This window comes from Sus scrofa, chromosome 7, assembly GCF_000003025.6.
Source record: "Sus scrofa isolate TJ Tabasco breed Duroc chromosome 7, Sscrofa11.1, whole genome shotgun sequence".
In the NCBI taxonomy this organism is placed as follows: Eukaryota; Metazoa; Chordata; class Mammalia; order Artiodactyla; family Suidae; genus Sus; species Sus scrofa.
In genome coordinates this window covers 29,122,111-29,149,737 of record NC_010449.5, presented here as the reverse complement: position 1 = coordinate 29,149,737, position 27,627 = coordinate 29,122,111, and the positions used below count along the sequence as shown (strand labels likewise).

Genomic DNA, 27,627 nt, shown 5'->3' with positions numbered 1-27,627 from the left:
TAAAGCTGACAGCCAGAGAAGGATTTAAGAAAAGGGTAGATCCCTCCCCTGTATGAGGCATCAGCTGAACTACAGGAGATGCCTTGTGGCAAACAGCAGGATGGAGCCACGAGAAATTAGGTTGCCAGAGGTCTCTGCTGAGAAAATGAACATATTTGCACACCTTTTCAACATCAGGCCCTTGGAGAGAAAGTACTAATTAGAATTAGGACTTGGCTTGGCATCTTTACAAGTCACTAGCTATGATTCTCAGAGCCTGTGGTCTTATCAGCAATATATGGGGGAGAGTAAGTACATTTCACGGTTCTGGTGAAGACTAAGAGTGACTAAACATGACAGTTAATTAAATTGCTAAGTCTATCATCAGGCTATTACATTACAAAGTAAATCTGCGATTGAGTTCCGTTTTTAAACTCTCAATTGAAGTTGCCCATCTTCTACTTTGCTGAGTGCTTTTAAGATCAATTCTTCAAAGAAAGGATCTAGGTATACACATGACTGGCTTGCTTTGCTGTATACCTGAAACTAACACAAGGCTGTAAGTCAACTCTACTCCAATAACGTTTAAGCAACAAGATAAACACTGTTTTCAGCATAAAACAATTATTTTATGGACCACCTAGTCCCTGTATGGTAAGTTTTTTTTTAATTGAGATATAATTGGCACATAACATTAGTTTTAGGTGGACAATATGATTCAATATTTGCGTACGTTGTGAAATGAACACAGTAATGAGTCTAATTAACACTTATCACCATATACAGTTACAAATATCTTTTCTTGTGATGAGAACTTGTAAGGTCTACTACTCTCTCGGTAACTTTCAAATCTGTAATATCATTAACTATAGTCACCATGCTGCATATTTTCAGGACCTACTTATCTCTTTATTATTAAAGTAGAGCTGATTTACACTGTTGCATCAATTTCTGCTGTACAGCAAAGTGATCCAGTCATACATACATATACATTCTTTTTCTCCTATTATCTTCCATCATGGTCTATCCCAAGAGACTGGATACAATTCCCTGTGCTGGGAATTGTAGGACCCATGGCTTATCCATTCTAAATGTCATAGTTTGCTTCTACTAACCTGAAAGTGTGTACCTTTTAACTGGACTTTATACCTTTACTCATTTCCTATGGTAATCTCTTACCCATTTTTTTTTCCTAAAATAAACACCATGTCAAATTAAAAAAAAAAAAAATCATTTCCCTAACTTCAAATTAAAGACCTGATGAAAACTGACATACTTGTCTCCATGTTTAGCCAGAAAGAGCTGCATGGTTTGCAGTGCTTCAGATAACTGTTCCTTCTTGACTGATATTTCCTCACTGGAAATCTACAAGGTAAAGAAAACACACTCAAACTCTTCCTTCACAAAGACTAGACAACAGTAACGTTACAAACTAACCCAAGTTTCCATCAAGACCCACATGATAGGTCTATTTTCTGGGGGACCCAAGGCAACAACCCATCAGTTATCAAGGGTCCGTGGGCCCAGATGGGAAGACAGCTTTGCTTGGAATGCAGGTTTAACGAAAGCCCTTCTCTCTAACCCTAACGCCATCATTTCCACGAGGAAAAGATCATACAGCACTACGTGGTTCTCGCATTTGTCCCAGGCCAACCAGGAATAAAGGTTGCCTTAATGACGACCCAGGTACCAGGGGTGCAGCCCTGAAACATCTCGGTCCCAAAAAGATACAGGAAGGGGGAACAAGACAGCCCCCCCCCACAGGGCCCTGGATACAATGCTCCTTGAAAGAATTATGGCAGAAGGAGCCCATCTCTAGACCTGCAGATCAAGATTAAATAATGTCCATGACTAAGAACGGCTTGCAAAAGTCGCCTGTGACAGAGAAATCGATCTGTTGGAAGGAAGCAAGCTATTCTATTACTGTGTCTTGATTCCTCCATATAACATTTCTGAGGATGTAACAGCAAAAAGGAATCGCCGTTCTCTCAGGTGAACAGAACTGAGAGGAAAGGAGGGGCCAATGAAAAGGTCTACTTGCCCCACGTATATTCCATTTAGAGGCACTTTAAAGCCTCTTTTCCGTGGTTATAGGTAATCAGGAGGTCACACGGAGCTTTTTGAAAGACGTGTATTCCTCACATCAAATCACCTTAAACCTTTAACAGGGAAGCCATTGAGTGTTATTCAAGACTCTCAATTTAGGCCATGATTTGGATTGGAAAAGCATCTGTCTACTTTTATGTCTGCTAAGTCTAAAACTACAACTGAACTGAACTGATGTGTCAAATTTCAGAGACTCTACAACTACCGAATGAAATACCAAGGGTTATTAAGCCGCATTCCTCAAAAGAAACCTGTTCTCCCAAGAGATCCCGGCTACTGTTTATGTCCCTATTTTTGGCTCTTTTCCTATGTGACAGGGGGCAGACAAAGATATTTGAAACTTGAATGTTTACATAAAATTACTCTGAAGGTTTGGGATTTAAAACACTCAATGTGTTGCATTCCAACTTATTTCTTCCCCACTATAAAAAATATAGCATGCCAGACCAGGAGCTAGGCTGGCTTTATTTCAGCTGAAGAAGAACTCAAGTAAATACTCAGTCTATAAACCTCTCCAAGGGGGGATCTCAGATAAGGCATATCTGCCTCAAACCTCAGGCAAAATCAGACAAGATGCTGATGGTTTCCGCTATTGAATTATGTCAACGGTGCCTGTTTCAGGGATGAGAGGAATGTCCGTTTCAGAAGTTCCCTTGTGGTGCTGTGGGTTAAGGATCAGGTATTGTCACTGCAGCAGTTCAGGTCACTACTATGGTGCAGGTTTGATGCCTGGCCCCAGAACGTCCACGTGCCACGGGTGTGGCCAAAAAAAAAGTCTGTTTCAAGTGATGACAAGAGCACTGATGCAGAGCCAGAAAGGGAAGCTGCTGCTCACCTCTGTAATGTCCGGTCAGGCAGGAGCAAGAGGGTGCAGTAAAAAAGTGTTCAAGGAAAATGCTGCTTAATTGGTGGGAATTCATTTTTAATGAGATAGCCATTCCAGCGCTGTCACAGCAGCAGCAACACTGCTCAGCTGAACCCAGCGCCCAGAGAGCCTCCAGGGGACACCCCGGAGCACTGACGCCTCCCAATTGATGCCAAGTAGTGGGATTTAGAACACAGCCCGAGGACGCAAGTTAGGGAAGGAAGAACCCAGCACTTCCATGGGGACTGCTGAACACTTATTAAGGAAATGGCAAAGATCCAGGAAAAACACAACTAAATTCGATCCCCCTAAACACAACCTTTCGGTTTGTATCATTGTTCTTAAAACCGTCTGTTCTCACTGTGAGAATGAGCCCGCATCTCTTTATGACACAGAAGAGAGTGTGGATGTACTCTGGGCCCCCAAAAGAAGGACACTGCTCTCCTGCAAATCCCACCTACCAATCAGGAAGCAGATCTAGTCTCAAGGGAAGAGCAGCAGTTTACTGATAGAGAGACTAACACTGACACAGTTCAGCGTCCTCCTGCCACGTACTGTGAGTGCCCAGGCAAGTTACTTAACCTCTCTGATCTTCACTACAATCACCTATAGAAACGGGGAAGACCAAAGTCAAGAACGGAAGCATTTTTTAGGTGGACTGTATCAACTCAGTGTAACCTCCCTACTACTGTTTTGGGGGCATCTTTTTTTTTTTTTTTTTGCTTTTTAGGGCCCGACCCACGGCATATAGAAGTTCCCAGGCTAGGGGAAGAATTGGAGCTACAGCTGCCAGCCTACACCACAGCCACAGCAACACGGGATCTGAGCCACGTCTGCAACCTACACCACAGCTCATGGCAACACTGGATCCCCTGAGCGAGGCCAGGGATCGAACCCACATCCTCATGTGTACTAGTTGGATTCGATTCTGCTTCTCGGATTCGTTTCTGCTTCGCAACGATGGGTACGCCCTCCCCACCGCTGTTTTTATTAAAACCAGGACAAAGTGAGTACCTTTGGCCTGGACAAGGAGGACCTGCCAGCCTTCTCTCCATCTCTCAATGTCTTGCTGATACTGGATACCCATTTCTGTAATTCTTTGGCTTTCTCAACATGCTCTTTCTTTTCTTCATCCAGTGACTTCTGACAGGTGTGAGTGGTAAAATTAAAAAAAAAAAAAAAAAAAAAAGATATATTCCAGTAAACTATTGAACTGTTACAGTGACCTCTCCACAGAAAACCATGATGTAAAAGCATTTTTTCATCACACACAGGTTACTAAGAGATTTTATTCATTTACTTAACCATACTCATCACGTCACATGGCAGATATACTTGCAAAAGGTTTAGGAGAGCAAAGGAGGCTGTGGACAAGCCGTCTAGAAGGATCAGTCTCCCTCCCAGCTGGTCAATCGAGAGGACACATTAAAAATTCTTTATTCATGAAGCACGAGAAAATCTTTGAATTGCTGCCTTTGCATTAGCATCACAATCACAATTTTCTTGACAGAAGCGCATCAGACAGTGGAAAGCGGAAAGAATCCAGTCTCCACAAAACCAGAAAATCCAGAGAATAAAGAAAAACTTTGCCTCTCTGCCATCACATAACCCATTCATTTATGCTGCTTTTAATTACAGAGTCTTAACTGGGGATAGGGCACAGTGTTAAAACTACATAAGAAAAACTAAACCTCTTCCTTTTCGAGGTGATGTGAAATACGACAGCCTCACGAACGTGGGAGCAAACTAACATTTTCCCCTTTGATTGGCACGGTGCTTCTGCAGGTGCTGTCGGTGAATGTGACGAATCATTGAATAAGCCCTAAGACCAGGCTGGTCCCCCTGCCTCCACCCCCGTGATGGAGAGCTCTGTACGCTTGCTGCAGCTCCTCAGGCTTAGGCTGTGTTCCAGGTAAGATGCCTCTATTTCAGTGGGAGAGGAAAAGCTAATCTCAAAGCTAAAGGGAACCATTACTGGGAGCAGTCAATCTTAGTGTTTTTGATGTAAAAAAAAAAAATCTCCTCTCTTCTGTGCAGTCAGCTACTTCCAGCCCTCGAGAAACAAATGGTGACAAGGTTACTATTCCTAGCCTGTGCACCTGACACCATCAGGCTGCGGGCACACGGGACGGACGGCCTCACCCCTGCGCCCGGCTATCTAGATGCATCCCATTACGAGGAATAGTAGAGACTAGAGATGCCTGTCATCAAGGGCTCCGAGACTTCTAAGAGTTTCAGTCCCGTGTGGAAATCAAAGTCGGCTTTCTCCAAGGCTTCTTTGTACGTCAACTTCCTCTTGGTCTGGGGGCACAGGATGCTTCTGGCATAGGACTTCTGGTCTTTGAGTCTGGTCGCGATGAAAACATCTATAATCCCGACTTGCAAGGCCTCTTCGATGGACAACCGGGTCTGCGTCTGGGGCTCCACCAGCCCCCCCGTCAGGTATTGAAATTCCAAGCAGCGAATTCCCAAGTCCCTGCTAATGATGTTCGCGCTCACGGCCTCCAGCACCGACATCACTTTGTGGGTGACCGGGTGCCCGACGCCCGTGATCACCAGCTCACACTGCCGCAGCTGCTGGGCAAAGCCCTCGTCCACCAGGCCCCTGTGCAAAGCTTCGGCCACCCGGTACCTCTTGCCGGTCAGGGGGTCGATGACGCCCCCAGTGCTGACCTGGGCCTCGAGGCACCGCAGAGCGGTGGTCCTGTCGACCAGGTTCCGCCGAGAGGCCTTGAGCACAGAGATCCTCTCCCCACTGGAAGTCAGCCAATACCCGGCCACCGGACTCTGTGCATCCTTCTTAGGGACCAGCCGGGTCAGCAGGGCATCGGCCAGTTCTGTCGACGTGAGGAGGCCGTCCTGATGCTTTCGGACCAAGGCCCTGTCAACCGTGCCCTGCGCCACAGCCTCACTGACGTTGAACTGCAACCCTGTCTTCGCGTCGGCCAGCACCTGACAAGGCCGCCCACAGGACTCAAAGAACGTGGCTGCCTTCCACTGATACTGCTGCTCCGAGAGCTGCAGGTACATGCTTCTCTCGATGAGGTTGGCCTGGAAGGCCTCGGGCGCCGTCAGCTCTGCTCCAGTCCTGGTGTCCACAACGCAGATCCTGTGGGTTTTTGCGATGCTGAGATTGGAAACGTTCCTCTCCCCGAATGGAAACAGGAAGCACTGGCCAGCCACGTCGAACACGCACATGCGCAGTAACTCCGCATAGTACAGCGCCTGCTTGTTGTTGGGATTGGGAAAGACCCTGGTGTTGCTGGACGGCTCGTGCAGGAACTGCAGGATGGCGTTATTCAACAGCCCCAGCTGCAGGGCAACTTCTGCAGGAACGCGGATGCCCCGCACAGGATCGATGACCCCCCCACAGGCGATCTGGGCCTCCAACGTGTGCTTGCCCCTCTGCCTGTCAAGCATCCGGTTCTCCATGGCTTGGAACACTGACAGCACCTTAGAAGCGCACGGGTACCCCAGGGCTGCCTTCTCAGCCTCCAGGAGCCGGACTTTGAATTCCGGCTCAACAACTCCTTGAAGGACGGCGTCCTCCACAGAGTAGGTCTGACCTGAAAGCGGGTCGATTATGAAGCCCGTTGCTGCCTGAGCTTCTAAAAACGCCAGAGCCATCATCTTGTCTATTAGGATCTTCTTGGCGGCTGAGGAAAAGGACATCTTTTCCTTTGTGGATTCTAGGTAAAGCCCCGCGATGGAGGTGGGTGTTGTCAAAAACTTGCTGAGGCTTTTCTGAACCTCCTCTACCGTCTTCAGGCCAAGCCGCAGCTGCTCGACTGTTTTCATGTCCAGAAGCTTAGCTTCGACCAGCTGCCTGGCACTCACGGCGTGCCGGAGCCCTTGGAATTGAAACTCATCCTCCCTGACCGAGCACGCGTGGTCGCCATCCAGGGTCTGGGGGGCCTCTGACTCTGAGCCCTTCTTAGGAAACTCTCTTGTGGGTGCCCCAGATGCCACGCAGCCTTCAAGCATCCAGGCGTCAGCACTGGGCACTGGGCTCTTCTCCCGCTTGAATGCTGTGACTTCGGTGTGCACAGCGTACTGCTTGCTCTTAGCTATCTGCAACGGGAATTGACGACACATTAACGGTCACCTAAAGAACATCACATCACCCACTCTTAATCCGAACAGAATTCACAGAACAGCAAAGAGGAGAGAAGAAAAGCCAAAGAGGGTTCAGGAACAAATGCTATTATTTTGAGAGTCTGAAGTTTAAACGTTAGATGACAATTAAGGTATTAAAATGATACGTCTAAACGGAGGTGGAGTTCCCGCTGTGGGGGATTCTTAACCAAGAATCCGACTGCAGTGGCTCAGGTCACTGCGGAGGTGCGGGTTTGATCCCTGGCCCTGTGCAGTGAGTTAAAGGACCCAGCATTGCCGCAGTTGTGGCACAGGTCACAGCCGCAGCTTGGATTCCATTCCTGGCCTGGGAACTTCCACAGGCTGCAGGTGTGGACATAAAAAAAAAAAAAAAAAAAAAAATAATAATAATAATAATAATAATAATAAATAAATAAAAACCAAAAAAGACAGAGATGAAGTTTTGTCCCCAACACATATTAGTTAACTGCTTGCTTTTTCTGGCTTTTTCATAGTCAGACATTTTCAGAACACAATCCCATAGACAGAATGGCTTAGTCACGACATCTGTGTTTTTAATCTCACACATTTAAAAATGAAGGAATAGAGTTCAGAGTAAAGATTAAGTAAGTCACTAGAAAATGACAGCCTTATCTTCTGTTGGAACTACAGGGAGCCGATGGCACTCGACACCGTTGGAGAATTCAGCCCAGAAGAGAAAGGAAACAGGAGCGGAGAGCACACACAGGGAAGCTGACGGGGCCCCAGGACCCACAGTATACCTCTAAGGGCGTCAAAAGCGTCACCAGGTCCATTTCACACTTGTCATCTTGGTACCTGACAGCGGGCCTGGAATTGTACAGAGCTTGTTCTCTTAGATTCTCTATTTCTGACAGTCTTGGGATAATAGGCTGCTTTGTCTCATCAAAAGTTATCTGTACTTCAGTGCTTGTTTGGGAAAAGTACTCAGAGTAACACTGGGGACTCTTCTCTTGCTCAACTGGAGCCCCCGACAGGCTGCCCTGGACCTCCTTGGACATCTGGTTCGCAACCCGCCACGGCCATCTTTCCTCCGACGGCTGCGGTTCCTGAGGCCACCTCTGCAGAGGGGACCTGGTCAGGGGGGTCCGAGGCTCCGTGGTCCCAGAGGCGAGATCCCCAGGGCGCTGACGCTCCTTCCCCCCTAGCTCAGAGTCTGCCTTGGAGGCTGGGCTCTTCCTCTGGATCTCACACTGAAGCAGCACTAACTGATGCTCGTGTTCCTTTATCTGCTGGTCCATCTTCTGTTTCAGGTTCTCCACCTGCCGCTTCTGGGCCACCAGCTCTTCCTGGAGCTTCCGACACTTCTGGACATGAACTGCATCCCCGCCCTGCCCCTTCGGCGTCTGCTCACGATACTGCTGAAGCTGCCTCTCGAGTTCTCGGATGTTTGTTTCACAGAGCCTGGCGTTCTCCTGGGCCCTGCAGTTCTCCCGCTGAAGGGACACGAAGTCCAGCTGGATGCCCGAGAGATCGTTTTCCGTGATGACTTTGGCGTCCATCAGTCTTTCCACCTTCTTCCGAAACTCCTCCGCGGAGCGCTTGAATTTCTCAGACTCCTCCTGAAACAGGACCATCTTCCTGTGTGTCACCTGCTCCTCGATGGTCTTCAAGTGCAGCTCGCCCTGCACCTTTTTCAACTGGTCGTTCAACTCCTGTACCTGGGCCTGCTGCTGCTGCACCTGCTGCTCCCCGAGGCGCTTCTCCTCCTTGGACGCGCTCAGCTTGGCGCTCAGACTTCTCACCTCCTCCTCCGTGTTCTGGATGATGAGGTTCTGCTGGTCGCACTTCTGCTTAAACTCACTGACTAGAGTCTGGCTTTTGGCCAGGTCTTCTTCCAGGCTTTTGATCCTTCTCTGGAAATCCTGTTCCGTCTTGGTCTGCTTGTGCAGGTGCTCATTTGTGTGGCGGAGCTGGTCTTTAAACCCATCCGCCTGAACCCTCAGGGCTTCGCATCTCTGCTGGATGGCCTGTTTCTCTAAGACCACATTCGCTGACTCTGCCTGGAGTCTCTGCATCAGTGACTTGGTTTCGTTATTCTGCTTGGTGAGCTCGTCCACCTTGCGTTTCAGCATGTCTGCACTTGCATTGCTCCTCTCCAGGTCCTCTTTAAGCTTCTGGATCTTTGCGTGGTTTTCCCGTTCGGCCTGACTGTGCTCAAGTAGCTGCATGTGGCTTTTCTCAAACTGTTCTCTGAGGTGGTCTGACTTCCTCTGGCAGGATCCTGCCCTCTCCTTGGAGGCCTCCGGGTCACCCTGCAAAGCAACCGTGTTCAGATGTAAATGCTGGACGTCCCGCTCAGTGGTGGCCCGGGTCCTCGCAACCCGGTCTGCCTCCCTCTGCAGCTTCCCTCTCTCCTGCTGAAGAGACTGCAGTTCCAGCTCATAGCTGTGCTTCACCCTGCTAAGGTCATCGGCCTCCTGCCTGACCTCCTCAGCCCTGCCCGTGGTCTGGCTCAGCTGCCTGCCCAGGTCCTGGAGCCGCCGGGAGTAGCCCTCTTCGGCCCGGTCCTTCCTCTCCAGCTCCAGCTTCAGGCCCCTCAGCGCCGTGTTGGTCTCGTCCAGCTTGGCTCGGAGCAAGCGAGCCTTCTCCTCAGACGAAGTCTTCTCCAGCTGCAGGGCACTGAGCTCATTCTTGAGCTCCCTCATGTCCTTCTCGGCCTTGCGATTGGCCACCGTCAGCTCATCCACTTGCTGCCGGAGCTCCCGGGCCTGGGCGGTAGAGCATGTGGGCAGTGCACTTTCTCGGCTCGAGCACTGGACCTCAGCGACCTGCCTTCGGGCTTCCGATTCAATTCGCTGCTTCTCTCTCAGCTGGGCCTCTGCCACCTGCTTTTGGAAGGTGAGGTCCTTCTCCATCTGCTCCATCAGCTTCCGGAGCTCATGCTCGCGATCCTGCTTCCTCCGCAGCTCCTCCAGCAGCTCGTCCTTCTGCTGCTCCAGGCTGTGGAGGCTGGAGGCCTTCCTCTGCAGCTGGTCCTCCAGGGCCCTCCTGGCCAGGCTGTGCACCTCCAGCTGGCTCTGGAAGCCACGCAGGTCCTGCTCCACAGCTGCCCTCCGGGCCTCGGCCTCAGCCGTGAGCCTCCGCACGTGCTCCAGCTCCCGCTGTGCCGCCTCCTTCTCCCCTTCGACGGCCTCCAGCTCCCGGCGGTACCGCTGGGCCTCGCCCTCTGCCCGCATCTTCTGCAGGGCGATGTTGGCCGCGTCCCTCTGCTGCTTCCTCAGCTGGGTCTCCGCGGCCTCCCTGACCTTGGGCAGCTCCTCCTCCATGCGGGACTTCTGCCTCTCCAGCTCGGCCAGCATCCTCTCCAGCTCACTTATCTTGCCCATGAGCTTGCGATTCTCCATCGCCGTGGCCTCCTGGCGCTGGAGCAGGTCTGAATAGGCCCCGTGTTCAGAAGCCTCCTGACACCTTTTCATCTATAAGAGACGGTCAGAAGGGTCACACCCGTTCTACGCCAATCTCTCTCCCAAAACGCCGAAGCCAGGCTCAGAAAAGCACTTGGACAAACAAGGGAAGCCACAGGCAGGAGCAAACCCACCACCAACTCCGCCACCTTCTTCAGAGACGAAGCTGCAGGAAGTCAGCACGGGCAGGAGACAAAAACCTGCGTCAGGTTTTCTGAACCAAGGAATCTGTTTTTCCTCTTCGGAAGAGTTTTGGTTTTAATATGAGCGAGCCCAGCATGTTACGGCAAGAAGGAACCTTATAGCACCGCTTCAGCCTTTTACAGGTGAGAAAACTGAGGTCTAGGGAGGCTCCCTAATTTTGAAAACTCACACAGCAGGTGAGGGACAAAGTCGAACCCCAAACCTCACAACTGTGCTCCTTGTGTTCTCACCCACAGCTGCGTCCTACAGGCTAAGAACGTACAACATCCAGGAACCGAATGACGTTAGAAAATTCAGCTTTCCGTGCCTCGCCCGGTGGACATTTAAAATAACGTTTACCTCCTCCTGTTTTATGGTTAATGAAACAAAATAGAGAACTTTGGAAGAGAGAGCCAAATCAGGAAATAATGCTTAACAGGAAGGAGGAAAATTATCTAAAAATCTGTAATTTCTAATGTCCGAGGAAAATTCTATAAAGATTTGTAATTTCTTAAGTTTTTTTTTCACTGTACAGCATGGGGTCCCAGTTACACATACATGTACACATACGTTTTCCTCCCACTGTCGTGTTGCGATTTAAGTATCTGGACATAGTTCTCGGTGCTGCACAGCAGGATCTCATTGTCAAGATTTGTAATTTCTTACTAATTCATATTTGCCCTCTTATGACACTTAATCATAATCAGAATTGCTAATGCAAAGGCAGCCACAGTCCCTGGTGGCTTTAGAAAAAAACGTGCTTCATATACTCACAGATCTGGTGGCGGTTGTTAGAGACCAGCCTCACATGAATCCACCTCGACAAGTACCTTTAGATCCTCCACGAACACAAAAATATTTGTTAAATACAAATGCTGGTAAAAATACCTAGAGTGTCAACTCCAATGAAGAAAATTTGTTCACGTTATTGATTACAGAATTGATCTCAGCGGGGAGGGATCTGCTTTGCACTGACCTCAAGACGATGCGATCAAGGCTAGTGTATAATCACAGTTTAATTTCTCGTTATCAATACCATTGGTTATCGGTGTTATATCATCAACTCAAACTCATTAGCAATAATTTAAACAGAAGTAGAGTCTTTCTCAATTCCTCATCTACCTTCCCTTAAAACATAGCTATTGCTAAGTTTTGAACCTCTCCCTTTTCTTCTTGGTCATGCTCTGAGATTTAAAAAGAATACAAATTCTCTCAGAAGAAAAAAGTTGGTGGTTAAACTCTGAGTGTCTTGGAGTCATTTTATCTCATGTTGCCTAAATAACTCTGAATTGTTAGCACCTATTAGAAAAATGACTCGACGTAATTTAGTTCTATTACTGATTTGCTTTCTTATTGATCTCAAACTTATTCCCATAAAAAGAACTTCGAGTTTCATCTACATGTTCCCCCAAGGAGGCATGCTGTCTGTTAATCTCAGCGATTAACATTTAGTATATTTTGCTGTTCAACACAGACGAGAAAAACCTCTTTCTCCGTCTAATACCCATTTCAGATACTCTACTAACATTTCTGTACCCAATCCAGTATCAACTTTGAAATTAACTTGCCCCCCTCTTCCACGCTCTGTGCATTAATGAAAACTCTTCTCTCTGACCAAGATTGCTGATGTGGGTTTTTACAAACCCAGAAACACTGCTCTTTGGAGTCTGAGCTATGGCTCTTTTATAAGTCATTCCATTATTAAGATCCTTAAGTGGTGAATTTTTAGTAAGGAATTTTAAAATCTATTTAAAATTACAATCATTGTTGCATGAGCTTCCATGAACGATATTGTTTGGAGGTTCAAGTCAATAGAAGTTATGTACATTCCGAAGAATGACACACATAATCTGGAAATATTTCCAGCTTTCTGAAATATCTTTTGGTTCCAGAAACTTCTAGTATTCTAACTCTTCAGATAAATTGAGCAAAGCACTCATATATGTGTACTCACATATACGCTATTAGAAAGGAAAGGACATGATATTTTACTTTATATTGAAGTTATAGGCATATAATTGAAAAGACCTGCACACCATTTAAAGCGGAATCATAGCTCTTAAAAACTAAGACGTAAACAAATGATGGATGTTCTTTCATAGACGAAAAATGTTTGCCAATTATTTCCATGGGAAAATACGCTGTCCTCCTTTCTAAGCCCAAAGGAAGCTAGTGGTAAAGACGTGCGAGAGGCTACGTTAGTGATTTAGCTGAGAAAACTGTTAACTCTGAACAGACTAAAATAGCTTACAAAAGCTGTCACACTTCTGAAGCTAAGAAAGTGACATCTCTTAGACATTGGACACCCTTTTGATTCTCTCATGATACGAATGGAGTCACCTTCAGAACGTCAACAATGGTCTGATTTAAATAGCTAAGGCCCCACAATTTCCTTATTGTAGCATTCGGTTTACTATTTTTGTCTGTTCTGAGGTTAGGAATAGGAAGCAAATCAAGAGACTAGAGCATAGCATAATACCTTTAGAATTAGATACAACAGGCTTTTATGAAAACATATTTGGCAAAAACAAGAACAAAAGCAAAAACAAAATCTGCAATTCTTAAAAAGCACTACTGTTTTGTATAAATACCTGGCACTTCTAACTTAATGGCTTTTGCTTTAAAGCCTTGAAGAGGTAAATTAATTTAAAATGCACAAAACAAAGGTGTTTATGTAGTGTTTCTGCAGACCTCATAACAGTAGTAAGAATACTTCAAAGAAGTTTATTGCTCAACTGTGAGAAAACTGAAAAATATTCTGCCAAACTGCCAACAGTCCATAATTTAAAAAGAACCACTTAAGACCTTCAATCCCATCATATGAGAGTCCTTAGAGCGAAAAATAAAAATGTTTTTCAATTCAGAGTTCCCATCATGGCGCAGCGGAAATGAATCCGACTAGGAACCATGAGCTTGTGGGCTCAATCCCTGGCCTCGCTCAGTGGACGTTGCTGTAAGCTCTGGTGTAGGTGGCAGATGCGGCTCGGATCTGGCGTTGCTGTGGCTGGGGCATAGGCAGGCAGCTGCAGCTCTGATTCCACCCCTAGCCTGGGAACCTCCATATGCAGGAGTGGCGGCCCTAAAAAGCAAAAAAAATGGTTTTCAATCCGAGAGAATCTTAATAACAACTGCCAAATCCTAAGCTTCTCTTTTTCCCAGTAATTTTATAATTCATCACTTATATATCAGCTCTCAGCCATGTGAGCGTATCATGCAACCACCTCGTGGCTCCTTTTCAGTGACCTGCCCGTGGTTAATGGTTACCTCCTCCTCTTCCAGCCTCTTCAGAGAGTCGCCAGCAAATTTAATATACTGTGTCATGAGGGTGACCAGAGCAGTATACCGTGTCCTTAGGTCCATGAACTGCAAGTAAGGAAAACATAATAAAAATGTCATCTCCAGTTGCCCTAAATGAGTGGAATGAACGCTGAGGAATAATTAAAATCTTAACAAGGCTTTGTGACAGGGAAGTCCACAACTGCCCTGTAATGATAACCGCAGAGGAATGAGATTTTTTGGGGGGTGGCACCATTGCGGCATGTGGAAGTTCCTGGAGCCAGGGATGAAACCCGAGCTACAGCAGTGACAATGCCAGATCCTTAACCTGCTGAGCCACCAAGAATGAGATCACTTGTGTGCAAACTGCACTTGCTGATAATCCTCTTCTAAATTTAATCATGAGGTACATTTATTATTCTGCATTAATTAACCTTGAATGGATATTTCCAGAGTTTCTGCTGTGGCTCAACAGGTTAAGAACCTAACAGGTATCTTCAAAGATGCAGATTTGATCCCTGGCCTTGCTCAGTGGGTTAAGGATGGGGCGTTGCCACAAGCTGTAGTGTAGGTCACAGATGCAGCTCAGATCTGGTGTGGCTGTGGCTGTGGTGTAGGCCTGCAGCTCGACCTCCAATTCAACCCCTAGCCTGGGAACGTCCCTACGCTGCAGGAGAAAAAATAAAGATTTTCAAAGGGTTTTTTAAAACCCTTAATAAATGCGTTGTTATAGGCAGAGCGCTTCTATTGGGGATGATGAAATGTTCTGAAAATGGCTCGTGGTCAAGTACGTTATGAATGTACTGAAGGCCGCTGAACTGTACGTTTACAAATGGCCAGGATGGTGAACTTTCTATTAGGCGCACGTGACCACAAGACAAATGTGTAAGTGCAAGGTTGTGAAAGCGAGGCTTCTGCCTGTTACACCCTCCCTCTGTGCATCACCTCCTGGATGACGAGGTCGGCTGAGCTCTGCACCCTCCTGCGTTTCACCGGAGACTTCTGCTGCGAGTCCACCATGGCCCGGTAGGTCATCGTCTGTAACTCGTAGTCCTGTGCAAAGGAACCAGTGAGGTCACGTTCACCCAGCTCCGCCTGGGGGGGTCCCTCTACTGTGATCTAACGCAGGGAAACCTAACCGGGTCTCGCCAACTTTCAGAAAATACTGCAGAACCCCGTTTTCAGGAATCGCTCCAATCCCGAGATGTTTCCAGGGGGTGATACAAGTCAGAAACATTCAGGGTGGCCAGGAAAGGTCCCACATCCCGTGGGGACACTTAGGGCCAATGCACTGGTATTCCCAGCCTCCCTCTCCTCTGGTGAGGAAGTAGATCTGAGGATCTAGGTGGTGGAAGCTGAGCTTGGGGGGCGACTCAGCACAGGGAGGACAGTCCTAAGGTCGAAGTTCTCCCGTGGAAAGTTCCAGCAAGGTGGGGAGGGATCAGCAAGGCGGTAAGAGTCAGATTCCAGAGCTACGTGGGGTGGGTGTGCTATGCACATGTGTGGCGGAGGCATAAAAGAACCCGGGGTCACCCTGGGACTCAGGTTCCCACAAAGAATGAACAGATAACTGTCCAAGAGACTCAAGCCAACATGGTTCTCAGTTTTAGCGGAGACGGAACGAAGCCACCCCTGCACGTTACCCTGGACGCAAGGAACCAGCCCGCTCACCTTCACGGCCACGGAGTACTGTTCTGCGAATTTCTGACACTCATCCATTTTGCTCTGTTTCATTTCTATTTCCGACACCAGCATCTATAAACACACAGTGGAGGAGAAAGAGGACAAGGATGTCTATACTGTCCGGTAACTAAGATCCCAGGCCCCAAGGAATACCCACACCACTTAATAACACAGCCCTTTCCCCCGGCAGCACTTGATGTCCTCTGGCTTGCGGCTAGAGCACAAACTTTCAACGGTAAGCCACTAAGTGACACACCCTCACGGGGCTTCCACAGCAGAAATTACGAAACTCCACAGGAACGATCTAAAAGAAGACTCGAGACCCTTGGTCCCCACGTAATCCCGATCTAAAGAGGCTAGAAATGACTGGCCATCAGGATGGAACAAAAATCCCAAAGCATTTAACTGTCAAATGCGGCTGCTCAGTTTTCTACAACTAACAATCTCTAGTTATCTAGGATCCCAGGAAAAGTGCCAGAGAGATTTCCATGCCGGGATGAAATGATTATTAGGACTTGGAACACTGTGCCAGCACGCTGCTTTATATTATTCCGTACGCCTTCAAAAATGACATCCAAGAAATCCATGCAATGCAGGCATGTCTGAGTAAGATCTTAGTATTTAGGACTCCCCATCCCCCTCCCTCAAAAGTGGACTTATCTTTTTTCTTTTCTTTTTTTTTACATTGGATGACTTATTCTTTGAATGAGAAAGGAAGATAAAAGTCGTGAGCGACCAAATGCAGACACAACCTCAGTACAAGGAATCGTTATTGACGCACCTTTTGCTGATTCAACTGTGTGGCGAGGGTTTTGCTATTTTCAGGCTGATTTTCCTGAATCTTTCTCTGAGTCGTCTCAACCTGCTGGATCCAGTCATCCAGAGGATGATAGGAGTCTCTGTACTGCTTCAGCGACTTGCCCAGGCCTTCCAGGTCACGTAACCTGAGAGAGGAACCACGGAACAGTCACGGCTTCCAGCAGAGGCGGGAGGTGTGGAGAAGGAGGGACAAAGTAACTGTCCTGGGGTGCAGCCAGCACCACAGGGGTGCGTCCAGGAACTAAAGCCACAGCACCCCAGGCCCATCTCCAAGGGCCCCCCCTGCCTCATTTGAGCTTTTAAACTAGTTTACTCCCGCTGTTGTACTGATTATCCTGGGAATGAGCCCAAGAGACTAAAAGCAGGAAAATTGGGGAGTTCCTGTTGTGGCTGAGCAGGTTAAGAACCCGATTAGAATCCATGAGGATGTGCATTCAATACCGGGTTTCTCTCAGTGGGTTAAGGATCCGGCGTTGCCGTGAGCTATGGTGTAGGTCACAGATGCAGCTCGGATCCCGGGTTGCTGTGGCTGTGGTGTAGGCTGGTGGCTACAGCTCCCATTTGACCCCTAGTCTGGAAACTTCCATGTGCTGCAGGTGCAGCCCTAAAAAGGAAAAAAAACCCGTAAAAAAATGAATAAGACTATTCCTTTTGTGTTAGGATGAGCCTCCCATACCACCTATTTCCCTCTGCTTTTTCATTTCAGTCACTGGGAAATCATTTCAACTTTCTTATATCTTTGATGAAAATGAGCATCAGGGGAGTTCCCGTTGTGGCTCAGCGGTTAATGAATCTGACTAGGAGCCATGAGGTTGCGGGTTCGATCCCTGGCCTCTCTCAGTGGGTTAAGGATCCGGTGTTGCCATGAGCTGTGGTGTAGGTCGAAGACGAGGCTCAGGTCCAGCATTGCTGTGGCTCTGGTGTAGGCCGGCAGCGGTAGCTCCGATTAGACGCCTAGCCTGGGAACCTCCATATGCCATGGGAGGCCCTAGAAAAGGGCAAAAAAAGACAACATAAAATAAAATAAAATAAAATAAAATAAAATAAAATAAAATAAAATGAGCATCAGGGCGTTTCCGTTTCTTTACACCTCTTTTTTTTTCTGGCTATACCTGCAGCATGTGGAAGTTCCCAGGTCAGGGATGGAACCTGCGGCACCACAGCAGTGACAACGCCGGATCTTTAACCCACTGAGCCACCAGGGAACTCTCTTTATTTATCTTTATTTATTTATCTATTTATTTATTTATCTATTTATTTATCTAGTGTAAATGTTACATCCAGCTCTAGGAAATGCATGACCCACGCTCCTCTTACTAAGTCATGGTTATTTGGACATTACAACTTGTTGAAAATTAGAGAACTATATTGTTTTTTTCCTTCAAAAAAAGGCAAATAGACTAACCATACACATGTCAGAGTAGATCAATAGTTGTCATAACATGGAACTAAAAATATTTATTTGTAAGTTAAAGATCTTGCTAAAGTCCATCCTATGAAAAAGAAATGGAATTAGAGCCTTGCAATGAACACAACGAACTTTATATGGATATTAACTCTACAGAATTAATTACATAAGGCAGATAAATGCCTAACACGCCAAGACTACCCAGAATACTCAAGAGAAAGATTAAATCTGAGCTAAAACCGAATGGAAAAGGCACTGACTTATTGTCAATCTGTATGTGAACATTTTGCCACCTCTCCACCAGCTGATCTGCTTTTTCTTTGTGCCAGTCAAGGTCAAGGTCACGCTCCTTGTAAGTTTTAAACATCTCATCACTGATGGTCTTGGCTCTCTGCAGCTCATCCTCCAGAGCGTGGAAGACCTCTCTCTTTTCATCAACCTCTGATCTCCATCGCTGAAACACACCAGTTGGTGAAAGTTAATGAAAGGTGTCGACCCCTCCCTGGGCGAACACATTATTCACCTGATTTTACAATTCTTACAAATGACTGAGATAAAACCAGACAATGGAAAGAATATCTTTCATAGACATAATATTACACGAGGCTGTACTTATAAAAAGCCAATATTTAACTGTATTTTGACCTAAAAAAAAAAAAAAATCAATAATCTTTGGGAGTTCCCTGGTGTCTCAGTGGGTTAAGGATCCAGTATTGCCACTACTGTGTCTTGGGTCACTGTCACGGGGAGGGTTCGATCCCTAGCCCAGCAACTTCCACATGCCTTGACCATGGCCAAAAACCCCCACAAAAGATCATCCGATTTTTTAAAAAATCAACAATTTAATAAAGTTCGGCCTAAGAGAATCTACATATGAATAAAATAAAACAAATTCCATAAGCAAGTCTGCTACCTCAATAAGTCTTTTTCATTGTTTAAAAATGAATACATGCATTAAAAGTCACTGAGATAACTTTTCACAACTACTATGCACCAGCTTTACTCAGGGTTTTCTGAACAGAATAACAGAAATAGTCAAGCACAACTACCAGTCTTTTTTCTTCCTAGATTAACTAACTCCCCTACTTATTTCCTTGATTTCTTAAAGTAACTGCTTCTTTAAGGAAACTATTACAAATATTTACTTTTTAGCTTCAACTCCTCTTGTTGCCAACATGAACTGCCTATAAAAACCTGTCAAAAAGATTCAAATTTCAAACTAAATCTGCAAAGAAAAGAATCTGAAAAAGAATATATATATGTATATATATCACTGAATCACTGTGCTGCACACCTGACACTAACACAACATTATAAATCAACTGCACTTCAATGAAAAAAAAACCACAAAACTTCAAACAAGAACTCACCTCAAATTAAAAATGACAATTTAACTTATTTACAGTAAGTCATGACAGGACACGGAATGAATATAAATGTATTCAAGTGAAGATATTTAATGTTTGGTGTCTGAAGACCTGAGTCAAGTGCTAGAGAAATACTTTTAAAAGACAATCTGAAAAAATAGCCAGCAGTAAGGTCATACCTTTAAAGTACTTATTAGATTCTCAATGTTATTTTTGTCAGCTATAACTGCTTCCTCTTCACACAGTTTCGTTTCATAGAGCTTTACAAGGGCTTCTGCAGCTTGAGTGTTTTTTAACACCAAGTTAACAGTTTTCAGCCTAGAAAAGAGAATCAAACATTTCCCCCTTTTGGTAAGCATTTATTTTCCCACAGTGCAGTCCTAAAGCACCATTAGGGGGCATGATACAGTATGTTCTTCATCTTGGGACACCAACACATTTACTACCAGATTAACGTCCAGCTAACTGTCTGCTTACAGAACCCACGCCCTGCCCCAGTGGTGGCCTTTAGCAGGAGATCCCACCAGAATAAGGCTTCTTTCAAACCTACTTTGGACCAAGCCTGGGAGGAAAGTCCTATACTCTACAACAGGTGAGCTACCAAAACTACAGGCAGAAAGTAGGAAGATCACTAATGCCCTGAATGCTCTGGTCTCCGAGACCCCCTCCCTTTCAACATGAAGAAACAGCATAAATCAATAGAAATCATAAATATATGTGTCCTTAAGACAAGAAAATCTATATTCTTAAAAATGAGCAGCACGTATATAAAAATGGCCATTGTGCGAAGCCAGTTTATACAGTTTATAGTATGTACTTTTCAATGTAGGTGGAGGACATGGAATAGACGTGGTTCATGCTCTGGACGACCACACTGAGCTCAGAGCGCAATGTGGGGGCTGAGGAAGAAGCAGCTGCTTGACTGAAGAAGTCTTCACATTTGTTTGTGATGGTGGCCAAGTCATCTTTAAGTCGCTCCAGCTCTTTCTTTAGTTTCTATAAAACAGAGAACAAAGATGGGGGTCAGGCCACCACTCCAGATGGGGTCTCTTCCTTCAAAGACTTTAAAAACACACACTGGAGTTCCCGTCGTGGCGCAGTGGTTAACGAATCCGACTAGGAACCATGAGGTTGTGGGTTCGGTCCCTGCCCTTGCTCAGTGGGTTAACGATCCGGCGTTGCCATGAGCTGTGGTGTAGGTTGCAGACGCAGCTCGGATCCCACGTTGCTGTGGCTCTGGCGTAGGTCGGCAACTACAGCTCCAATTAGACCCCTAGCCTGGGAACCTCCATATGCCGCGGAAGCGGCCCAAAGAAATAGAAAAAAGACAAAAAAAAAAACCAACCAAAAAACACACTGCAGAGGAGTTCCCTAGTGATCAAGTGGTTGGGACTCTTTCACAGCTGTGGCCTGGGGTTGATCCCTGGTCTGGGAACTGAGATCCCATATCAAGCCATTGCACACCACATCCAAATAAAATAAAATAAAATTCCATCAAAAAAAAAAAAAAAAACACATTTCACTGACTTAAACAGGTACGTATACATTACTGTCTATCAAGGAAACAAAGGCAAAACCCATCAAGTTTAATGATTCCCTTACTGCCCATCTCCTCAGCCCAAGCATCCATCTAACCCAGAGCTTGTGGGTTGAGCAGAGGAGAAACAATGAGAAGCCTCACAGCCTCCCTAGAATTGGGTTTACCTGTGTTTACCTGAGTCAGAGGCAGAAGTGAATTACAGAATCCTGCCTACAGGCAGGGATAAATATGCAATCAGACTTCACCCAGCGGCAGCAGCCGCAGGCAGAGGGGAGCATGTGAGAAGGCAGGGATCAACAGCCAAGCCCCTGAGACAGCATCAGTGGTGATCTCATCCCCACACCCCCTCAGCCTCACCTCCTGCTCCCCGAGTCGGAACACGCTTTCCTGCAGGTCGTCCCTCTCCAGGGGCGTCCGGATCTGTCTGATCAGACGGTCTTCACAGCTCTCCAGCCGAAGCCTGAGGTTCCGAACTTCCGAGATGTAGAGATTGTAAGCTGACTCCTCCTGCTCCTCTGTGAAAGCGCATGTGATATTCAGAAAATACTTTGTTTTCTACTTTCTGGATGCTTTGCTTATGTTCTAATGATGCAGTTTTACTACTGGGCCAGGGCTCATAAATAAATGTGACCAGTTACCATCACGAACCCACCCCACAGATATAAACCTTGAAAGAGTGGACCTTACAATTTACAAAGAGCTAATAAAACTTCCCTCCTGCCACTTCGAGCACCAATATCTGAGTTATGACGTCTACGGAAAATAATGTATTGCTCCGTTTTAGGTTCACAAACATGTGAATTATATCTGTGGCAATGTAAATTAAAATCCTTTAAAATTAGAGGTAAAGACTGTTAATGTTTAGATGGTTTTAAAGTAAATATGACTACTATAATTTTTTTGTCTCTAAGGAAACTCAAGATTTCCGGATAAAATTTGTATTTAACAAAAGTTAACTAGACAAAAGCTTCACCTTTAACCCCTGTATAAAATCCAGGCTTGATTATGGGACATTTCCACACCTTGCTTTTTCATTAGCTATTAATCTAAATTTGCTCTTTAAAAAAAAAAAAAAAAGAGTCTTGAGGAAAAAAACCCAAGTTTGGTATGTAGAAAAATAACCGAACCTTTTCTGAAACTAAAAGACCATCATTTTGAACGTTACATTACAAAACAATGAAAATGTTTAAAAGGAGATGCATTCAGAATTCATCGTTTGCCATACTCTTTGGTTGGCATCTTTTTATGAATTTGCCATTTGGAAATAAATGAATCCCTCTTTGAATCTCCCTACCCCAAATATGTGTTTAATGTTCCAGTAACTGTTTCTATATGTCACAGGCTGAATGACATCATATACCTAAGATTAGATCGCACTGACAGTCGATAATAGCCTGAACTAACCACCCATGAGGGAAAAAAAAAAAGGCATGGGTTCCCATGCTTTACCTCTTTCTGCAGATTTGAGAAGCTCTTGGTAATACTGCTTACATACATTCACCTCCTTTTCCAATTGTGTTATATCGGAGCCTGAAAATATTTGCGATTCCTGGCTATCTTCGAGAAAATCTTCAAAGCGAGATTGTAGATTACTCAGAACTTGCTGGTGTTCACCAGGTAACATTGTCTTTACCTAAAGAAGACCAACGACCCACATAATTAAGTGACGTTGGTACAAGAGGGACATTTAAAATAGGACCAGGAGTTCCTGTTGTGGCTCAGCAGACAAGAATCTGACTAGTATCTATGAGGACACAGGTTGGGTCCCTGGGCCTCGCTGAGTGGGTTAAGGATTCTGGGGTGTAGGTCATAGACACGGCTTAGATCCTGTGCTGTGGCTCTGGTGTAGGCCAGCAGCTACACTGGAATGGATGAGTGTCTGCATGGGCTCCATCCTGCTCCAGAGCTAATACAATATCCACCCCTGCTGAGCAAATAAAATGCCCACTCGGACGGGCTGGATGGACATGCAGCTCTGTACTCACTGAGGCCACGTTGCTGGCTCGAATCCTGTCGATCTCGCTGACGAGGTAGTGCCAGGACACCACGCTCTTCATGTTGATGTGAGACTCGTGCCAGAGCGTCAGGACGTTCTGATACTGCTGCTCGATCCTGAAACAGACGGAAGAGAACTCGGGTGACGCCTTTCCACTCCCTCTGAAAACATGCCACTGCCTTCCTCTGCCTTCAGGAAATGCCCCAGGTTTACAAGCTCTCGGTCCTTCCAATCCTACAGGCCTTGGGGGAAGCAGCAGTTGTTCCTTTAACCCGCAGAGAGACTCCGGGGCCAGCTCTGTGCGGGGCGAAGGCACACGAACCTGTTTGCAAAGTCGACGGCTTCTTTGTTTGGAGGCGGGATGGTGAAGCACACGGCGGGGACCATGGCCTCGTTCCCCGTGGGGCTGATGACCTTCCACTTGGCGCGATGAGAGTTGTTGGCCAAAACGCACTCATCGTCTTTGAAAATGGTGATCTGGTTTTAAAAGAACAGAACAGGCGTTTCTGCCGTGGTGCAAGGGGAGTGGAGGCACCTCTGCAGCACTGAGACGCAGGTTCGATCCCCACTGGGCATAGTGGGTTAAGGCTCTGGAATTGCAACTGTGGCTCATATCTGATCTCTGGCCCAGGAACACCATATGCCACAGGGCGGCCCCAAACAGAAAAAAGAAGAGAAAAAAAAAAGATTAAAAAAAAAAAAAAAAGAACAGAATAACCAAATGAGGGCACTGTGGACTCACCGTCTTCCACACCCAATCTTGGGAATCTTTTTGTACTTTTGAGGTGGAAAACTTGGCCCCTAAATGAGTATTATGACCTCATTTTTTTTGGACCCCTCCCTGCCTGCAAGGCAGCATGCAGAAGTTCCCAGACCAGGGATCAAACCCTCGCCACAGCACTGACAGTGCTGGATCCTTAACCTGCTGAGCCGCCAGGGAACTCCTACCATATCGTTTGTTAAATATCTGAGTAAGGCTGGAAGCCATCTGGGTCCTGGGGTTATGGTACCTCAATTTGTCGGTAGTCACAGATGGCTTTGATGGGAATGGACGTTTTCAGTGAACAGTCAGGGTTTCGTGGCTTTAGCTGAATGATTGTTTTGGCTCTCCCCATCAGGCTGGCTACCGTGCTTTTATACTGCAAAAGCTCTTCTTTCTCTTCCTAGAGAATAAGGAAAATGGATTTTATTTAATTTTTTTTGGTCTTTCTGCCATTTCTTGGGCCCTTGCCGCATCTCGTAGGCAGGCGTCTCACTGTTTTGCTCACTGCTAAACTGTGCCTGGGAGATGAGAACTGCTTAACTAGCATTGATGGAATGAACGACTAAACACACACACACACACACACACACACACACACACACACACAACCCTGCGACAGCATTTTTAACCATTAAGGCAATCACACAGAAAAGCCACATCTGCTGTATTTCTTACCAAAAAGACACAAAAACTGAATTTTCATCTTTCTTTTTTTTTTTCTTTTTTGGCTGTCCCATGGCATATGGAGTTCCCAGGCCAGGGATCAGATCCGAGCCGAAGTTAAAACTGAATGTTTAAATGCTCGCTTGAATGAGCTGGAAATGTCACGAGCACCGATAAAATGTGAGGTTCTGTACCTGCAAAATCTCATAAAGCTCTACCCTCGTCCCCACCACACACCACCGCTGAACCTGGGGCTTTTCAGGGTCCTACCATCGACTCCTGAAGCAGGTCCTCCAGCTTGTGAAGGCTGCTGGACCTGTCGCAGCTGTACTTCCGCTGAATGGCATCCTTTAGATTCCTTAGGTAATCAGCGGCTTCTTTGGCATCATTGAAGAACTACGGAGAGATGAGAACCGGGAGTTAAAGGGTCGGAAATGTCAGCAAAGCCCGGAGCTGTGGGGTCTGAATACAGAGCCCCGTGTGCAGCTCTCCTATGTGGGAACAGAATAAAACCACAAACCGCGTAGCCTAAATCCTTCCTCTAACCAAACACCAGCTCTTGAACTTGGATGACAATGAATGAATGCCCACTGTCAAAGCGTGAGTCTATAGTGCAGCTTGGCCCCTACATTATTTTTGTTGGTTTTTTGTTTTGTTTTTTGTTTTTTTGGCTATGCCCACAGCATGTGGAAGCTCCCAGCCCAAGGGTCAAACCCACGCCGCAACACCACCACCAAATCCTTAAGCACTAGGCCACCACGGAACTTCTGGACCCTGTGTTAGTTTGATTGAAAGTCTGTTTTGCTTTAGGGTCCAATGTTGGTTAAGTGCGGAGTGAAATTGCAAGAATATTTTAAAACTTCGGAAGCACGGGAAGAAAACTCTCTGTAATGAGATGTTTCTTTAAGAAGAGAAGCACGGACAAAATTACGATTTTCTGACATTCTAAGTGGTTTTGAAAGTACTTCCTCCCTTCTAGAATGCTTCTCTTTATCTTAAAGGACATATACCCCTGTATCCCATAAAGACATTTTAGCGGATTTCTCCAGAAATGGAGACGTTTTCTGTAATTCAGCTGGCACTGCAACACTGCGTGGTGACATGGGTCCTGTGCCCCCTACCTCGAAGTAGGCACTGTTGTCCTTGATGTGCTGTTCCACACACTGGCACAGCTGCAGGACCCAGCTCCACTGCGTCTGCATCGCCGCTCGGTAGGCCTGTGGGCAGAACACAGCCGCTGTCACCGTCTGGCCAGTGAGGACACACAGCCTGCCTCCCAAGGGTCTCAGAGCCTCCACTACCTACAGAGGACGAGGGTCCTTCACCAGAGTCAGATGGACAATCGGGCCACAAACCTAAGCACTCCCACCTGCACAAAACCAGTCCTGAAAGCGTGAACATCCTTTTTTTTTCTTTCTTTTTAGGGCCACACCCACAGCATATGGAGGTTCCCAGGCTAGGGAAGGGTCAAATCAGAGCTGCAGCTGCCGGCCTACACCACAGCCACAGAAATGCCAGATCCAAGCTGTGTCTGTGTCCTATACCACAGCTCCCAGCAACGCTGGATCCTTAACCCACTGAGAGAGGGCAGGGATTGAACCCACGTCCTCATGGATACTAGTCAGGTTTGTTCCCGCTCAGCCACAATGGGAACTCCCCTCCAAACATATATTTTTAAATCGGTCCAATTTCTTCCCAATCCTAAGCTTCTTGACATTTTTTCCTAAAATAGATGGAAAAAGCTAACACTAGCTGTTCTTCCACGGAAACCCATGGAACGCTGGAAATGGAGGCAAGCTCTCCTGGGGTTTTGGAAAACCAGCCCCCACTCCCTCCAGGCCAGCACTTCACTGTGGGGAAGCCTCAGCTATGCCTCCTTCGTGGCATTTTCCTTCACTGTTCTTTCCTCTGAATTTTTGCATTAATGGATCATAAAGTACCTGACACAGAAACACATGGTCTGTAGTTTTCTCTTTGTCTGTCTTTGCTTCCAAAACTGGACTGGAAGCTCTCGGGGTGGGGGTGAGTCATTTGCATGTTTTTACCAGCACTGCTTGGGGAGGGTGGAGAAGGGAATATGCAATCCCCCATCGGTGCAATTCTGGAATTATAATAGTTACGATCCTAGGAATTTTGACTGAAAATGTTTTCTACTTGAATTTTTATTGATTTAATAGGTTCATCTTTCATGAAAGCAGAAAAGAACCCCACTTAGTAGAGGCAACAAAAAAATACCCTTTTACAGTTAAGGTGCAATTCACTAGCTTCCAGGAGAGGGCGCCCCAGGGGCTTGCCTGTGTTTCCACCTGGAAAACCACCCCTGCTGCACATGGGCAGTTTTCCGAGCAGAATGCACAGGCATCGCTGAAAAACCTTTCAGCTCATCGTGGTCACGGCACCTGCTCCCTCCAATGAAGCTACTCTGAGTAAACTGGCTAGAAAAGACATATCAGGCATTGTTAAAGAGTATCAGTTTCTTGTTCTCATAAAATATAAAACAGTGTTGATAATTAACTCTCATCGCTGACCCACAAGACAATGGAGGTTAATTAGACAAATTAGATGAACATCTCTACACAAGGTGGGGATAGTTCACACCCACACCTGCCACTCCCATCACGATTCTTGACCGGGAACCACGTTTCCTAGCAGCTTTCACCTCTCTGCTCTAAGGAACACCCCGTGCTTTTAGCGCATCGTTGTACAAACAAAGTACATCCAGACCCTGCAGGTTTCTAATTTCCTTCCCCTTCCCCAGCCCAACATCCTTCCTACTCCTAAGGGGATGAAAACCACAATTTTATGCAAAAGAAGGTCAGCTAAACTCCCAGCGAGGCCTAGAATTTTCCCATCTGGGTGTCATGACGACTTACTTCAGTGGACAAAGATTCCTTGCCTCAGCTGCAGGTCACATTTTCAGCACAGCTTCATCTTTGTTCATTTTCCTTCCATCTGTTCACACTGGCTTCTCCCTGCCCTCTTACATATCCCCCCGCACACATTTACAAAGTCACTAGCTCTAGTAGCTATTAGACCTAAAAATTGAAACACCCACCTCCATCCCACCACGCGGGCAGCCTGGTAAACCCCACATCAACACCCCCCTTCTGGGTGTGAAACAAGTGTGTTAATACCCTGAGGTCTTGCACACGCCTCCCAAAGCAGGTCCCGAACACAAAGAATAAGTTAAGTAATAATAACTAGCACCTCGGAGCACCTGCTGTGTCCCACAAACTGAACTAAGCGCTGCCTTCTCTTCGTCATCACAACTCCACAGGTTAGGAGCCCTCGCCCCCAGTTGGGGCAAGTGAATGGGGTGCGACAGGGCCACTACTGGTGCAAGGTCCCAGAGTCAGGAAGAAATCTGAGTCAAAGCTGGAAGGCCCTTCCCGGTCCCTGGGACGCATCTCTCCGGCCACAGAGAGAACGATTACTGTA

The 27,627-nt window shown here is 46.5% G+C and overlaps 1 protein-coding gene across 32 annotated transcripts in view; it reads right to left on the bottom strand.

Moving 5' to 3' along the window:
• DST (dystonin) overlaps positions 1-27,627 on the bottom strand; it is a 487,727-nt gene that overhangs the window by 150,412 nt on the left and 309,688 nt on the right. For 30 of the 32 annotated variants that reach the window (XM_021098565.1, XM_021098572.1, XM_021098573.1 and 27 more), the window contains 16 exons: positions 25,311-25,406; positions 24,460-24,585; positions 23,774-23,926; positions 23,086-23,240; positions 22,753-22,879; positions 22,217-22,400; positions 21,125-21,282; positions 20,045-20,223; positions 19,407-19,545; positions 18,121-18,314; positions 16,415-16,577; positions 15,622-15,705; positions 14,896-15,003; positions 13,939-14,037; positions 3,965-4,093; positions 1,256-1,344 (listed from right to left, as the gene is read on the bottom strand). In XM_021098565.1, coding sequence (XP_020954224.1) covers positions 1,256-1,344; positions 3,965-4,093; positions 13,939-14,037; positions 14,896-15,003; positions 15,622-15,705; positions 16,415-16,577; positions 18,121-18,314; positions 19,407-19,545; positions 20,045-20,223; positions 21,125-21,282; positions 22,217-22,400; positions 22,753-22,879; positions 23,086-23,240; positions 23,774-23,926; positions 24,460-24,585; positions 25,311-25,406 — 2,183 coding nt within the window. Of the gene's footprint in view, positions 1-1,255; positions 1,345-3,964; positions 4,094-4,219; positions 7,022-7,827; positions 10,504-13,938; positions 14,038-14,895; positions 15,004-15,621; positions 15,706-16,414; positions 16,578-18,120; positions 18,315-19,406; positions 19,546-20,044; positions 20,224-21,124; positions 21,283-22,216; positions 22,401-22,752; positions 22,880-23,085; positions 23,241-23,773; positions 23,927-24,459; positions 24,586-25,310; positions 25,407-27,627 lie in introns of those variants that run through there. The other 2 variants (XM_021098568.1, XM_005665878.3) reach the window with 2 other exon arrangements.